Below are 16,187 nucleotides of genomic sequence, written 5' to 3'. Positions count from 1 at the left end.
AGCGGCCAATGGGAGCCTCATTCCTTGAGACTATGACGTGAGCCTGCTAATTGGATTGAAGCCGAAATCCATCAGATTTTGGCTTCACCGCGCACCATTGGGAGCAGGGAGACTAGGTGCCGTTTGGCTAGGCTTTTCGTGTGGCTTAAAAGCTGGAAGCCATTAGATGTTCGCTTCACTTGGAGAAAGGAGTTTGGGTACGGTGCCTGGAACGCGTCTCCGACTGGTGTTTTTCTGGGTCCAAAAAAGTGGTCCCTCGATTTCCGCCTGATGACGTCATAAAAGTGTCATGCTGTTGCTGGTCGCAAACCTGGCGGCATCCCAACAGCTGTGGTGAATGTGGCAGACGCCCATTCTGCTGCAGATCGCTCTCCAATGCGGCAGTCCACGAAGCTACAGCAGCCGGAAGTTGGGACGCCTGGAACTCCGCGACGACGACGACACTCACGTTTGCCTGTGGTTTTCGCCAGCATTTCTAGGACCAACCGCCAGGATCGCGACAGGCTACAGCATGACACTCCGGCTTCTGTGACGTCACTTGTTGCCACTTTGGGACCACTTTTGATGTATGGGCGGGATAAGATGCTAACACACCAGTCGGACACACACTCCAGGCACCATAGTTTGGGTGCCGTTTGGCGAGGCTTCAAAGCTGATGATGTCAGCTCGCTCTGTGGGACGGCTAACGCTTTTGCATTAAAAACCAGGAGGCTCTGTAGCATGGGATGGAATTCTCATTACTTCTCAAGATAATCTCGAGCCTCAAGTTACAAATTATTAGCAAAAAACTTTATACCCCCTCCTTCCAATCAGTGTGAGAAAAGATGTACTCTCGCCCTCACCTTTCACCCAGGGGCACCCTGCATCGGAGGATTACCTTGGGTGGAAAGAGAAAACGCCAGCAGGAAAGAGAGGGAACAAGCTTCCTTGTGCTAACCTGGGGACAAAAGATAAGCCACAATGGATACAAAGGTAATGTCTCCGAAGCTGAATCTAGGACACCGTCAACCTTCCGAAAAAAAGGGGGAAGTAATATTACAACTTAAGAAAAAGCGAGTACTAGTTACTTGCAAAAAGTATCTATGGTAGTGTACTGACTTTTGAAAGCATGTTCAAGGTACCAAGTTACTCCCAGAAGTATTTAAAGCGATACTTCAACGAAATTTGAAATATTCCCGTTGTGTTCAAAAAAAGGTTAAATATGATCTACAATATCGTAGATGACAATCGCACGTTCGTATTTTGAGCCTGGTGGCTGTATTTTTCGTTATAAACGGCCCAATCTGGCAAGCGCTCGGAGAAGGCCCAGCGGAGACCACGTGACATCCGATGCAATCGTGACGTAGGTCGTCTCAGGACGAGCAAAGCTACGGCGAGGCTGACATTGAGAGGATGGCCTAGTCGTTCCAGCCACCGAAGTGGCTGCTTTTGTACGAATTTTGAGTGACGGGTTAATCTTCTGTAATCTTGTAGGGGGACAATAGCGACTTCTGCGACACACAAAAGGCATTCTCTTCTCTCGTCGTGGCCGGAGGCGAGACAACCTCCGTCACTAGCTGTCAAGGTACCTAGACGGGCATTACAAGCGAGGCGTTAGCGACATCCACCAGGTGCTCTTTGCTAATCGTTTAATTAGTTTTAAAATTCCTTTTCGTGACTATTTCAACAAGATATTGGTATGTTCGATGCGATACTGCTCCTTTGAACACATACAGACCAAAAAATGAGCGCCGAAATTTCGTTGTAGTATCTCTAAGATACAGTAGCTTGAGTAGAGCAAGTCCCATAAAAGTCTGGTTCATCTCATCACACGCAAATTTAATTGCACTCATGAGTAGCCTGTCAACATAACCTATATTTCAGCTTGCCTAGGGGCAAGTAGCTCCAAAAAGAGCGTATCTGAAAGTCAACGAGCTTCAGGATTTCAGCATTCCTACCAAGCACGCGCATGTTCAAGCAGTGTTGCAGTTACAAGCCTTGCAACATGCTTGTAGCTTCAGCTTCCGACAGGGTGTTTACAAACGAGCCAGCATTTGCCCATGCAGGGTGTGAGCACTGCACATGCACAGAAGTCCAATTTTTGCGAGATGAAATGTTTGTGCATGTGCCATGCCGACAATGGCACCGTTGCACAGTTAGTTTTTGCAAAGCGCTGCCAAAGACCAGCACATTCACTACAAAAACATTATCCACGAGAGACTGCGGTTAATGTAAAAACACACCAGGATGAAGTCCCTGTTCAAAACATTCACACTTTATTGTTTTGCTGCAACGGGAGGTAGCATCATGTCACGCGTCCCTGGCAGTGGTCCTGTGTTGCGATCCTGGCAGTAGTGCAGAGAAGCTGCTGGAAGGAACTCCTCGCTCCACTACAAAATCAACTCTGTCAATAAGTAGCAAGAAAAACAAGTATACAGAGACACATCACTGAGCGGGCACCACGCAACCACAAAGTAAATGTAAAAAACAAAAATAACCACGGGACCGAAATATGAGGCATCGAACAAATCCCCCAAAAAACTTCCAATTTTGGTAGGACTATGGGAAGAACCTACTAGATCTTTGGTTGAAGGGATACAACAGTTCAGAAAAAGAAAAGTCACGACGTAAGCTACAGTCCGTAAAAAAATTGAGACATCCGACCACTTGTACGCTATTGTCGGGACGACGCCATGAAGACGGCACAAGTTTTACAAAAACGCCGTACCCTTTACCTAAGAGCACTGTACGTGTTTTTGGAAGGTTTATAAAATATTGCCGACACTTTCTTCTGGTTCCACAACCTTATTTTAACGCGCTATACACCGGCCAATTCTGCTCTCTCTCCCCTCCCTCCACCCTCCTTTCTTCCTTCCCTTCCCTTCCCTCCCTCCCCCCTAATCGCCTTTCCACTCATTCCACAACAGACTGAACAAAAACTACAATAATGATAGTCCATTGAAAGAAACTAAACTGTACAAAAGAGCACCCTGGCCTCCTTCAGAAACCGTGGGGCCGACGAAAGCATAGAATACGGTAAAAACAAAACCAGAAAAAGACATCACAAGTCGCTCACCAACGGTCACGGAAAAGGCTTCTATTATGAATGCGCTTTGGGTATGCGAGCTTAAAAGAAAAGGTAGATGCGAACCGAGTAAAAATTTATCACTTGAGCGGCTTAGCCCAGCACACTGTAACGCAATTTAGAAGAGTCACAACGCAACGCGTCGGTCGTTGCGTGCCCGCGGGTTTTCCTTCTTCCTCGACGCTGTCCTCGACTCCGTCGTCGAGCGTCACGTGGCAGTGCTTTGAGACGTCTTCCCGAATTTGTGTAAATGGTGGACAATGGGCTTGCTGATGATGATGGCAGTGTTTCCCTCCGAGACGGCCCTAAAGTCGGCTACGCCCGGGGTAGTCGCTTGAGGAGGCTCTGGAATCGTTCCAGCTCAGCGGTAAAATCCTGCATGCAGGTAAGGGAAGAAAAAAACATGGAGCAATTAATATACCATGTACCGGGTGCTGTACAAAGTGAATAGACTACTTCCCAAAATTCCTGCATGCAACACTGCACGCATTGCGTTACGGAACCTCTTTGGCAATGGAGAGGAGTAGCATGGTTTCGATTTCGATTGCCCCGTTGACGAGAGTGTAGCATGACCCTCCCGGCTCGCGGATGATGTAAGAAGCCCATCGGGGTGAACGTGGAATAGGGTGACCGACCCAGTATACTGCTTCCATGTGCCTTTGCAGTCCTCTTTATGTGTGCGCCCCTAGAAAAATTGACCGCATCTCCACATGGTGAATGATGTTGATTGGGGCGAAGCTCTGGTGGTGCTTGTCTGTGTAGACGCTGAGCCGCAGCATGCCGAGCCTTTCGTTTGTTTTCATCCATGTAAGAAAGAGAATGTGTGGTATGGAACGTGGTTATATACGCATTTGAGCATTTGATCGCAGCGCCCTCTCGTCTATAAACGTAGAGCCAATGCATGCAAAGTTTAACGCGATTATATACGCATTTGACTGCAACGCTCTCTCCTGTATAGACGTTGAGCGGCTACATGCGACATTTCATCCATGACATCCCCAGCTCTTGAGTAACTACCACATCTTGTCCCGCAGTGGTGGTCGAGTGGTTAAGGTGATGGACTAGAAATTTATTGGGGTCTCCCTGCACAGGTTCAAATCCTGTTGACTGCGCAAACATTTTTTTTTTTTTCATAAATTTTTTTTTTTTTTTTTTGCCTTACACGAGCACGTGAGCTCACGAGCACGAGCATCAACAAGATCGATGTGAGCACGGATGCCGGACGGACAAGGATAGACCCTAAAGAGCTTCGCCCCTCAAAATGTGCCCCAGAATTCTATTCATACTGGTAAACGCCTACAGCGTTATAAACTTAAGGAAAGTCACGCATTCGAAAATTCAAGCACTGTATTTGGTTGTGACGGGATGTCGTACAGAGAGGTTGGAAAATCGAAACCAAAACCAAATACCATTCAGACTAATACAGAAAACTGAACCAAGAATACTTGGGATTGGCGGGAGACACAGAAGTGGTGCCATCTCTTGGCGAGGAGTGGTCAACTTGGTACCGCAAATTAAATTGATATCAGTCCTGTGCTCCACTGTTTTCCCAGCTTACAGAATCATTAAAAAATACATCATTACAGATTAAAACTGAGAAACACTGGTATTGATAATTATGAGCTATTTCTATGTTTACAAACTAGAATGGCTTCATATGGCTATCATTGGCTATCAGCATATATTTGATACCAGACTGGCTTTACATGGCTACAAATGGATGTTTGCAAGCATAATAGACAATTCTGCACTATTTTGGTATTTATGAGTGACTATGGCTTCAAGTGGCTATTACTGGCTTAAAGGGGTACTCCGCCGTTTTCTTCATAGTCCCCGATTTGCCTAAAAGCTTGCTAGACACACCAACAAACATCGCTGAACTAGTAACCCAAATATTTGGACAAAATAATGTTTTTTCGTGCAGTTACAGAATTTACAATTTTGGACCTCAGCGTGTTTTTCAAAGTGAAAAGCTCTACGGGCATCATTGAAAAAGTGACGTCATGGTTGGGTAGGAGTTCACTATTTGGGCTGTAGACTTTATTCACATCTGATTACAAACAGTTTCATGGTGTCAAATGAATGCTTTGGAAGGTCGCTCCAGCCCCCGCGCAGCAGCACAATACAAATGCTCGGCATAGTTCATATTTAGACTGCCTGCTCGAACCGCAATCCAGCCCAACCGTGACGTCAGGTCAATGAAAAGCGCGGGTACATTCGAATCTTCGTTTTGGCGTCGTTTTCATTTGCCGATTTCACAAAAACTATTCTGAATTTCGCGATACTAAATAGCATACCGAAAAGAGTAACGGACGGCGATTTCGAATATATGGTTAGTTGGGGTTGCTCAAAATATCGCCGGAGTTCCCCTTTAAGCAATGTCGGCTCTTGGGATCTATTCTTAAATTTGGCTTAAATCGCTTCAGACTGGCTACTATAGTAACTAATATTGACAATGCTGTGCTATTCACATCTTTTTGGATACAATTGAGGTGGCTATTATTAGTGTTTTTGTTGAGACGAGATTACGCGTGTGCACGGCGATCCAGTAACAGAACCAGTAATTTGAATGTTCAATGAACTTTAGTTGCCAGTTAGCGCTTGTCCTGAGTGCTTCTTAGTCTTTTTGTCCAGTCTTTTTTTGCGCTATTTTCAATATGAATGCTATTATTGGCTTTCTGCCACAGCTCATTGTCAGATCACCTTGAAATAGCTCTATGTGTCTAATTGTGACTATTATTGAAAATTATTGCAGCTGGTTTGTTTATAGATTTGAGCGACTTCAACTGGCTATGGTCGGCCATAAGCATCTATGTTTGAACTGGGTGTCTTTCAATTGGCTACAAAAGGCCGTTAGTGCCATTAGCCCCAATGTTTCGCTCTTCCATACTTATGGCAGAGAATGGCTTCAAGTGGCAATTGTTGGCTATTAGCATCTATCATAAACAAAATCAGCTTAAAATGTTTCATAATGACCATTAGTGACTATCATTGACAATACTGGCTACTAATGCCAACCAATAGCCCTTGCTAGCCATCTGAAACCAATATAGCACAAATTAGGTGCTGATAGCCAACAATAGTCACTTGAAGTCATTTCCATTTGTAAACACAGAAATAGCATATATCTATCAATATTAATTGCATAGCTATTTGAGTCTATAAGTGATTGACTTGAAACATTGAAATAGCACAGATTTGTCAATCATACCCACCAACGTCGCTAAAACACTCCGTTGGGAAACTCGCTCTTGAAACCTGGGCCGCTGGCGTCCACCGAGACCGAGCTAAATGCGATAACAGCGCCACCCTTTAGCGACGGGTTGGGAAAGTTGCTTTATATGGTTACTGCAAGATGGCCCTGCGAGAAGGTGCCACCGGCCCTTTCATGACTCAACGGAACCAGTAAGTGCAGCCGTCCAGTTCATGGAGTGGCCGCTGCGGGAGAAATGGCAGCGTTGAGATCGCCATTAGCTCGGTACTGAAATAAGGATCGGCGCCACTTTTTCAGAGGAGGCTCTATGGCAGTTTCCCAAATGAGTAAATTCTAGTAACGTTGATACCCACTAACAGTTATTGGTTGTCTTTTGAAGCCATTCTAAGTCAAAAAGATGCGGATAGCCAATAACAGCCACTTTAAGCCATCCCAGTTTGTAAACACAAAAATATCTTATAATTATTAATACTTGTCACTAATAGCCATTTGTGGCCATTCTAATAAAAATATAGATGCTTACAGCCAATAACAGCCACTTCATAACATTCTCACCCATAAACACTGAAATAGCACAGAATTGTCAATTATACTCACTTATAGCCATTGCCAGCCATTTGAAGCCAATAAGTACCTACTGTTTTAACTATTCATAGCTAATTTTGTTCTTCTGCTACTCCAATGTTATGTGACCTTGTTTTATTTTTCTTATCACCATGGTAAAGTGTTTTATATGTTTGTTGTCTGAGCTGCTGCCATGTATAAGGGGGACCCAGACCCAGTCAAGCTGCTTTTAGCAGCTTTTTGTCTGGGGACCCCTCCAGTACTTCTGGAAAAATAAAGTTTATTATATTGTATTGTAAGGTCAGAAATAGATGCTTATGGCCAACGATAGCCACTTAAAGTCATTCCAGTTTGTAAATTGGTCATAGGTCATATTTTTTTTGTCTAAAACGATGCAAATTGTAGTCATAAACACACACACAAAATACCGCATCGCAAAAAAAAAAAAAAAAAAAATCCCACGTGCGCATTTTTTTTTTTTTGTTGCTTTTCTTTCCTGCTCCTTACCTCCTTGCTGCTTATGATTTTCGACGTCAAATATCATAAAATTTAGAAGCTTTGTAGGCGACATTTCTACAACATTTAATAAGGCAATGTTAAAACATGTTTTTTAACGCAACTGCGAATGCATGACGGCCCTCCTTTTTGAAATACTAATAATCGGAGTCCGTTGCGATGTCGCCTCCTGGATTTTTATCCTCCCTCAGGAAACATGGCTTATCGGTGAGTCGGGGAATAAGATGAAGTGGTCTTTTTTAGGTGCCAGACGACCTCTCAGGCTTCGAGAAAGAAATTGTCAAACGGTCAAAACATCTGGGTTTGGTGTCTATGTATCATAGTTTTGGTTGTGACTCCGCCGGGGCAGCCTTTCACGCAGAAGCGGCGAGACGTCAAGCGTCGTCTGCTCGCAGCGATAGGCAGGCGCCAAGGCACGCACGGAAAAAAAGTTTCCCCCGGTAAGCCGGCGTCCTTCTCTCCCACTCCTCACCTCCTCGCTTCGGATCGCGGCGGAAAAAGTGGACACACACACATTCGGAGCAGAGGCAGGAAAGAAAGTCGACTCACAGGGTTGCTCAATATTTGGCATTTGGAAATTGTTTTTTCACTTCACAAATACTGAATTTCCAAGTTTCGAATTTTGAGGCTAATGTCCAGGCATCGTTTACAATCGTTCCGGAAACAAGAAAAAATATGATTTTGACGTGTCAGTGCCCCTTCAATACTTGTTACTAATAGCCATTTGTAGTCATTTCAAACCAATCTACCAATCTAATAAGAAATAAATGCTCATAGCCAATAAAAGTCACTTGAAGCCATTTTCATACAGTTGGTAAAGCAATTCTTGTTAGTAAACACAAAAATAGCACCCAACTAGCAACACTAGTTCTTAATAGCTATTTTTAGCCATTCCAAGCCAATCTAAAAAAAAAATAAATGCGGAACGCGATGATAATTTTATCATCCGCGTTTTATTACGCTAGCTTTGCGCCTGCTTCACGAGTGGTAACTTTGGCGTGCCCCCGAGTTTCCCACAAGCTTCAAGTCGTTCAAAAAGAATTGATTTAGTAGTTTTCAATGACGCTCAGTAAGTTTCTAATTGGAACCATACGTCATTTTCACTAATTAAGAATTTAACTAATTTTAATTAATTAGTCGACTTTTCACAAAGATCAGTCACCCACATAATGTCCCCCTGGCCGTATAACTCACCTGCACAAACCGCATAAGTAACTTTCACAGCTTTTTTTAAACAAATCTGTAAAGCTTAAAAAAAACAACTTTCAACCTTCCCACTGTGATGAAGAAGGAAGACCAGCGAAGCTGTATGCTCGTCCCGTGTGTTCCTTCTTTGTCCTCGTCTGTTTTGCGCGCTGTTTCCTATGATGAATTCCCACCAACTCGCCCAACTACCTATTCTTCTATAATGGATGGATGGATGGATGAATACGGCTGAGCCCTTTGGATCGGGCGGTAGCTTACGCCACCCAGCCATTTTGTTTAGCTGGAAAGGCTGCTGCCACCTATGAGCAACGGCGGCAACCAGACTGTTTGCCTGGTTGCCACTGTCGCTCATAGATGGCGGTAGCTGTCCAGAGTTTTGTGTAGTTTTGTGTCGACATTTGTTTGGTACCGGACACGAAACTGGGGAACTGGCTATTAACAGCTCTGCTGCAAAGAACACCCAGTATATGTTACACAGTTCCTTTCATCACACAGATGTGCACTGAAGCAACTGTGCTGTCAGAAATCTTGGAAACGTCTGCTGGACTGCCCTTCGACCTCGATACACTTCACGCCGATGTCGTACATGATTTGGCATCCCAGTGTTTTTACCTTCTCAAATGTTCTAAAAGCGTGCACCTCGAGCGTTGCTTTAAAGATGTGCACGGGCGCTTTTCACTTCTGAAATCCCGCAGAAAGTTGACCCCGAGAATAGAAGTTTCGTCAATCGTCGCCAACCTCATTCAACTCAGTCATGTACTTCCTCAGAAAGAATCACTGACCCCGTGAAGCCATTTTGTCATCTGCTAGCAAGGCAAAACCGGTAGTGGAACTTTATGTTGGGATTTTGTCACTGCCTTACGGTACTGAGACAATAGAAAAAGTCTTCGTGATTAGATATGAAGAGGACACATTGCTTACAAAAAAAAAGATTTACTTCATCAGACAATTTCTAGCCTCAGGTCGAGCTGCTATGCCTTTGTCCATAACATTGGTCCTAGCAACGGTCTGTTTGGAGCTTCGCTCCATGTTGTGACATCATTCCTTAGGGGGTCAATTATACTCATTAATAGCCATTGCTAGCTATTTGAGGCCAATCTGGTCAGAGATAGATGCTAATAGCCAACAATAGCCACTTCAAGCCATTCCAGTTCGTAAACACAAAAATAGCCCATAGACCCGCTGCTCTACGGGCAGGGGGCGCGAGCACGCCCGGAAGACGTACGCAAGACGCAACCATGTTATGCTGGCTTCATCATCCGTGTGGTGCTCTAACGTTCGGTTTTGCACGTGCCACGTTCAAATACAAGCATCTGTCAGCATTTGTAAATTCGCAACAACAAAACGTCTAAAAAAAAAAAAAGAAAATATGCAGCTCGCGGCCGCAGCGTTTCATTAATCATTCCTTTCATCTTTGCTTTCTTTCATAGCTTCCACGAACATGTATGTTTCTCTTTACGTGACAGCGAAGCTGAAGCCACTCGGAAAAGCACGTCCTTCTGAACGGCATTTGCACTGCGCAAGCGCGCGTGCTTGGCAGAGATACTTAAAGCTCTCAGCTCGCTATTGTAGCCTCTGCTACGCTGGCACTTAGAATGGAATGCAGAGTATATAAAAATCTGTAGTGGGGAGGCGTATTGACGCAAACACGAGCCAAATATTCTATTTTGCTCGCCTGAAGCGCTGCTCAAAACTTGAGAGCTACAGGCCTGTAACTATCAACACTAGTTCCTAATAGCCATTTGTAGCCATTTCAAGCCAATCTAATAAGAAATAACTGCTTATGGCCAATAATAGCCACTTGAAGCCATGCTCATTCCCAAACACCCAAATAGCCTATAACTGCCAATTATCTTATCAATAGCCATTGAGATACATTTCAAGTCAATCTGGTCAAAAAGGATGCTAGTAGCAAACAAAAAAAGATCAGTTATCAATAATAATCACTTGTAATCATTTAGAGCCATTTCAAGTCAACCTCATCAAAAATTTATGCTCTCTGCCAATTATGGTCACTTGGAGCCAATCACATCTAGTTAGATACAAATCCTGACACGTCTAACAGCACACAATGCATTTCGACATCAAAAGACCAAGACGTCCAATATCACGAGCTTATGCTCCATCAAATAAAGAATTATTATATAGATTATCAATTCCTTTAGTGAGTCAGACCCACATGCTACATTTCCAGTGAAAATGTTTAGTAGTCGACTCCCCGACACCAGGATAGCTTCCTGCTTCTGTCTCCCATTCCACTCCGGAGTTTCTTGTATTGGTCTCCAAGGTATTTGCTGAACCTGCGGCCGAGGGTTTCCGAAGATGCTCCGCATGGCACTATGCTGCTAGGACCGCTTAGATTTCGCGAGAGGTCTATAATTTATACCGAAGGCTCAATGAAAGAGTTAAATCTAAACAGGTAGATTTTGCTCCGATGCACACAGTTAACCCGCTCGAAGTGACACCACAGTGCAACACGACGTTACGCATCACGCAACGTCACGGAGGACCTATGAATGCTGCGCCTTTAGAATGTCAACTCACCGCCAGCAGGGGTCCCCTGTCCCAAGAGGATCGGTGCCGCCTGACGGCGTTGAGCAAGGAGCAGTGTAGTCGTTCGAGTGTCTCCACCGAGCAGCCCTCCGTCAGCGACAAAACCTCGTCTTCAATCTCCTTCAGCCGCCTCCGGTCTAGGTGCAACTGGCGAGGCACTTCCGTCCCTGCAAACGCAACGTGGAAGGCCAAACAGTCACGCTCTGCCCTGGTACTCCACGCACTCCTGGCAATTATCCAGCGCCGGCGGCGAACCGCCACACACGATTGCCGAGGAAAACAGCCTTCCACCACACTAAAGGCGGGTTCACATAGTTTCAAGTGTGTCACATCCTCTCGTGATGTCCTACGACGACAGAGCACACTGGCACGTTGGTTACATCTATGAGCTCGCCCAGGAACTGCGTTTTACTAAAGCATAGGTTTTGCAGTATTTGTAAGATCGAATTTATGCACTGAAATAGTTTGTTATATCGTAGGCTATCTCTACAGCAGTAACTGACTCTGCGTAAAACACATCCAAGCTCTGGGCCTGCGGCTCTCTGAATGTCTTCTTCAGGTGCTCCTGAAAAGTCTTGCGATGAGGGCCTCTGTGGGAAACATTTATCGCTGTCCAGAAATTACTGAGAGCTGTCTGCCCCCTCCCGATCTTCTTCATGGCTATCATGGCTCGAATGTTCACTTCAAAAGCCATAGAGTCTTTTTGGTATAATAAACCCCAAGCAGAAGGCACAATGCCACAAATGGCACAAACAGCCTCCAGCTTCGTGGCCAGTCTAAGCTCGGTGCTCTCTTGGACTGTCAGCCCGAGTTCTCAACAATACTCGCACAGTGTGAAGCAGAACGCTGTTCAAACAACCACCTGGACGAGGCCGAACTTCGCATCTGCATTTATAGCAGATGAAGTAGTGGGGGTTGCTGAATCAGGCTGCACAATGTGAAACTTCCTTTTGGTCGCTGACATAGTGCTAAGCTCAGCTTCAGCAGCTGTGCAATGTATAGCAACCATTTGAATCTCTTCTTGCATCAGAAAATTGTCGTCAAACGAACGGTGGACGACATATTCACACCTGCTGTGGCTTGCGATGTACAAAGCAGCCGAGGTGGTTCGCATCGGAGTCCCCGCTATACTTTGTTTCACTTTAAGTCGAGACGCAGCTGACGCTACAAGTTGATGGGACCAATCAAACAGTGTGAGATGTTCAAGTCACTGGGTCTTCCCTGTACGTGATTGATTCGGCGATGGTAGAACACATACACACATGACAATCAACATGATGTCATGCTTTTGAGGCTGCTCGATTGATCCCATCAACTGGTAGTGTTGGCTGCATCTTGACCTATGGTGACACAAAGTATAGGAGCATCGATGTGATGCATGGAGGTTTCAAACCTTGCCATCTGAAGAAGCTTCATGAACCGCTACCGTGCACCGAAAGCATGGGCTTCGCTGCTGGCATCGTGTAGGGCCAAGCAACACGTGAGAAAACGACGCAAAACTGCCAAAAAAAGTGTCAAAAACGATCTAAAAATGGCAAAAAGCGAAGCGGAGCTGACGAAAAGAAAGCAAGCAAACCAATGTTGTAGCAGACAACAGGAGCGGCAGACGGGAGAAATGGAGAAAAGGAGGAATGTTGGGAGGGGGGGCGATGTTATCAGCAGTTGCACTTTGGACTTGCTATGGACGGGATGTGCGTAGTTCACTCTGAGGAAGAAGAACGTGCCCTCAAAGAGCGACGAGAGCAAAAGCACAAATGGGCGCGAGAGCAACGAGATGCTGCTGCCCCCAAACACACAGCGGTTGACGGGTTGGGACCATTGGGTAGCTGCTCTCTGACCAACAACAGCGGGCCCGTCTAGAGTGTCGGCAGCAGCAGGAGTGCGAGTGGGATAGACGTCGTCGAGCGAAAATGACCAACGAGGAGAGGGTCACCAACGCCAAGCGTGTGCAATGCGCCCCGTCAGGACCCCGAGTACCGCGAGTTGTCAATATAGTCATCCCAATACAGCTTTGCTGGTTATCTTACTTCACAGAGTCGAAAGTCACAAAGCTTTTACCTATATTAATTGATTAGGGCTGGATTGAAAGGAAGGTAGTTTATGGGATAAACAACCCAAACACCGTATTTACTTGCAGAACGAACACTTTTTTTACCGAAAAATCGATGCAAAGTTGGGGGGGGGGGGGGGAGCGTTCATTACGCAAAGTAAAATTTTTGCGTCCGTATTTACTCACATAATGAACTGTCCTTTTATCCTGAAAAATCAAAGTAACTTCTTATCTCTTTGCGCCCGGCGCCCACCCCCCCGCCCAGCAACCAAACTGCGCTGTGAAAAAAAAAAAAAAAAAAAAAAAAAGCTTTTTTTTTTTGTTTTTAGTTTCGTGTTTTTTTTTGTTTTTTTTTTGCAGCTTTTTGCAAGCTGTTTTGTTTGCTCAGAGCACTTCTCTTTCTTACTTCCTCGGGCGCGGCGGCGCGCAAACTCAAGGTCCAGACTGCGCTGTGCAAAAAGTTCATTACGCGAGTGCGTTCATTGTGCGAGTAAATACGGTATGTCATTTTCTAAAACACAGTTTTTTCGCAACGTTTTTTTTCCTTTCAGCGCCCGCATCCCCCTAATTGTACTATGTATATATGTGCAGAATTTCCTGCTCTTTCAAATGGTGCATAAAAATTTTGTTTTGATAGCCGAGTGAAAACTCATGGCCATTTTTTCACGGGACAGTATTTTGCAATCCCCCCCTACTCCGCCGTTTTCGTTGTAATCCCCAATTTGCCTGAAAATCGACTAAACACGCCAACGAGAGTCACCAAACTCCTGACCTAAATATTAGGTCAAAATATATATATTATATATATATATATATATATATATTTTTTTTTTTTGCGAAGTTATTGAATATACAATTTTGGTCCTCACGGCGTTTTCTAAACTGAAGGCCTCTACTGGCAATGACGAGTAAGTGATGCCAGCGGCAGGCACGGGGGTTCACACTTTGGGTCGTAGAATCTGCTCCCAATCGACTACAAGAAGCTCAAGGGTGTCAAACGAATGCTTCGGAAGCTCGCTCCGGCACTGGGGTGCCGGCACAAAACAAACGTTTGGCAGGGCCCATTCTTTAGACTGCCCGCTCGACCAGCACCGTATTTGCTCGGCGATTTCCTAGCAACTATTCCGAATTTCACAATGCTAAATAGCGTGCTGGAACGGGTAAAGGTCACCGGAGTAGCCCTTTGAAGCTGCAGTTCCGATACGTCGTACAAAGGACAGAACTATCTGTGGACTCACGTCAAGAACGCTCAAAGCATGTCTGCCTTGTGTGTATGTATACTATGAACGTGTCCGCAGAGTGTTTGCGTCATCAACGACAGTAAGTGCCTCGCAAACGATGGTTGACGGCAGCGGTCCTACGGACAGGCGCCATTTAACCTCCGTTGGGGAAGTCCGTTCAATTGAACTGAGGTAGGGGACCTCAGTTGAACTCGACTGTCATTAGCGGCTCGATGACAGTTTGCGCCGCCGTGTAACTCCGGCCGATCGCGATTGAGTCAACTGTCGTTGACTCAATGACGGTTGAGAGTGCCCGTGTAACTAGGGTATAAGAACTTCGCTCTAAACAAATTGTTGACTGTCCATTTGCATCAATAGCGTCGCGTCCTCGTCGCATACCGACAGGTTTGCTCGCAATGAAAGTTTGCTCCGCCACATTTCGTTTCCTTCTATGGCATTCAGGAATGAAAATCCCACCCATGCACAGTCACGCACCAGCCGCAAGCTGCGTGGCTTGCAGCGCAAAGTCGCACATAGAGAAGCCCACCTCCAGGTGCATTGAAATGTGTACATGTGACGGGTATTTGATTAAAACACAAACGCGGCATCATTGCAGCCACTACATGGAAAATTTAACGAATGAGAGGGCGGCAATTAAACTAGCTTATGCCATTTGTCTGCTGCTAATCCCCATAACAAAAAAAAAAAAAAAAAGAAAAAAAAAAAGGAATCTAGATTGCCTTTTTTGGGAATATTGGGAATAGTGAACATAATTCCAACTCCTGTGGACTGCATTATAAACAAGTTTGACCGTACATTGAGGGAGACGCTAGCCCCTAACACCTCGGCTGAGTCCGCCACCTTTTATAAAGCCAGCTAGGAAACTGTTTGATGTCACCTCGTACACTCAAACACAATTTCTTTTAGACGATTCCAAGTCGAAGATCGAATACCTTGTGTATGATTAGAAGCCTCTCCAACCTCGACAGCCTTGTCCGGGCTGGACACTGCCGCCTGCAAACAGAGAAATATAAATATATTTTTTTTTTAAATAAAATGAAAGATTGGGAGTTTATTGTTCCAAACCAAGGGAGAATGCCTGGAATGTCGCAGTGGATCATTCAAGGTCAATTTAGGCCACCTGGGTGTCTTACCACGAGACAGAAATCTCTCTTACCAGGTGGCCACACCGCTATCATTGCGAGCATCTTGACCAGGATTCAGAATTTCACGAGACAAAATTCCCCAATAAAACAGAATCTCGGTCAAAATGTAAGATAACTGCATGCAGGTGCCGATTTTTCTAGCCGATTTCAGAGCCAGCCACGAGATTTCTGACATCCCGTAGGGCGTCTTTTTAGGCTTTAGATTTGTTTTAAGAAAATCGCAAAAGCTAGCAGGCGAGTTATGTGGTTGGGGGAACGTAACATGTAGGGGCCGATCATCCCAATGAGTTGGACAACTAACTAAAATATGTTAACTTTTCAGTGAGTGAAAATAAAGATGCAATTCCAATCCAATCAGAAACTTGCTAAGTGCCATAGCACACCACTAAATCAGTATACATTCCAAAGACTTCACGCGTGGAAAGCGTGGTCGTGCGCTAAGTGACTACTCATGCAAAAGGTGTAAGGCTGGTAGTGCTAAAACGCAGATGACAAGAGCAGAAAAAACGCTTGGACATATTTTCACACTGCCACACTTGCACCGGTTGCAAGAGAAACTTAAGTGTGTGACCGCGCTCAAGTTAACCCTTCCTAACTGGAATTTTACAATCACCTTGACTGATTAAAATGAACT

The 16,187-nt window shown here is 45.0% G+C and overlaps 1 protein-coding gene across 2 annotated transcripts in view; it reads right to left on the bottom strand.

Annotated features, from left to right (window-relative positions):
• Positions 1-2,232: 2,232 nt before the first annotated feature.
• LOC8025584 (ATPase family AAA domain-containing protein 2) overlaps positions 2,233-16,187 on the bottom strand; it is an 86,921-nt gene continuing 72,966 nt past the window's right edge. For both annotated transcript variants that reach the window (XM_029982025.3, XM_029982027.4), the window contains 3 exons: positions 15,341-15,401; positions 11,109-11,284; positions 2,233-3,439 (listed from right to left, as the gene is read on the bottom strand). In XM_029982025.3, coding sequence (XP_029837885.2) covers positions 3,380-3,439; positions 11,109-11,284; positions 15,341-15,401 — 297 coding nt within the window. In that variant the 3' untranslated portion in view covers positions 2,233-3,379. The remainder of the gene's footprint in view (positions 3,440-11,108; positions 11,285-15,340; positions 15,402-16,187) is intronic.

Source organism: Ixodes scapularis, unplaced genomic scaffold (assembly GCF_016920785.2).
Source record: "Ixodes scapularis isolate PalLabHiFi unplaced genomic scaffold, ASM1692078v2 PGA_scaffold8__174_contigs__length_109621045, whole genome shotgun sequence".
In the NCBI taxonomy this organism is placed as follows: Eukaryota; Metazoa; Arthropoda; class Arachnida; order Ixodida; family Ixodidae; genus Ixodes; species Ixodes scapularis.
This window is presented reverse-complemented; position numbering and strand designations above follow the sequence as displayed.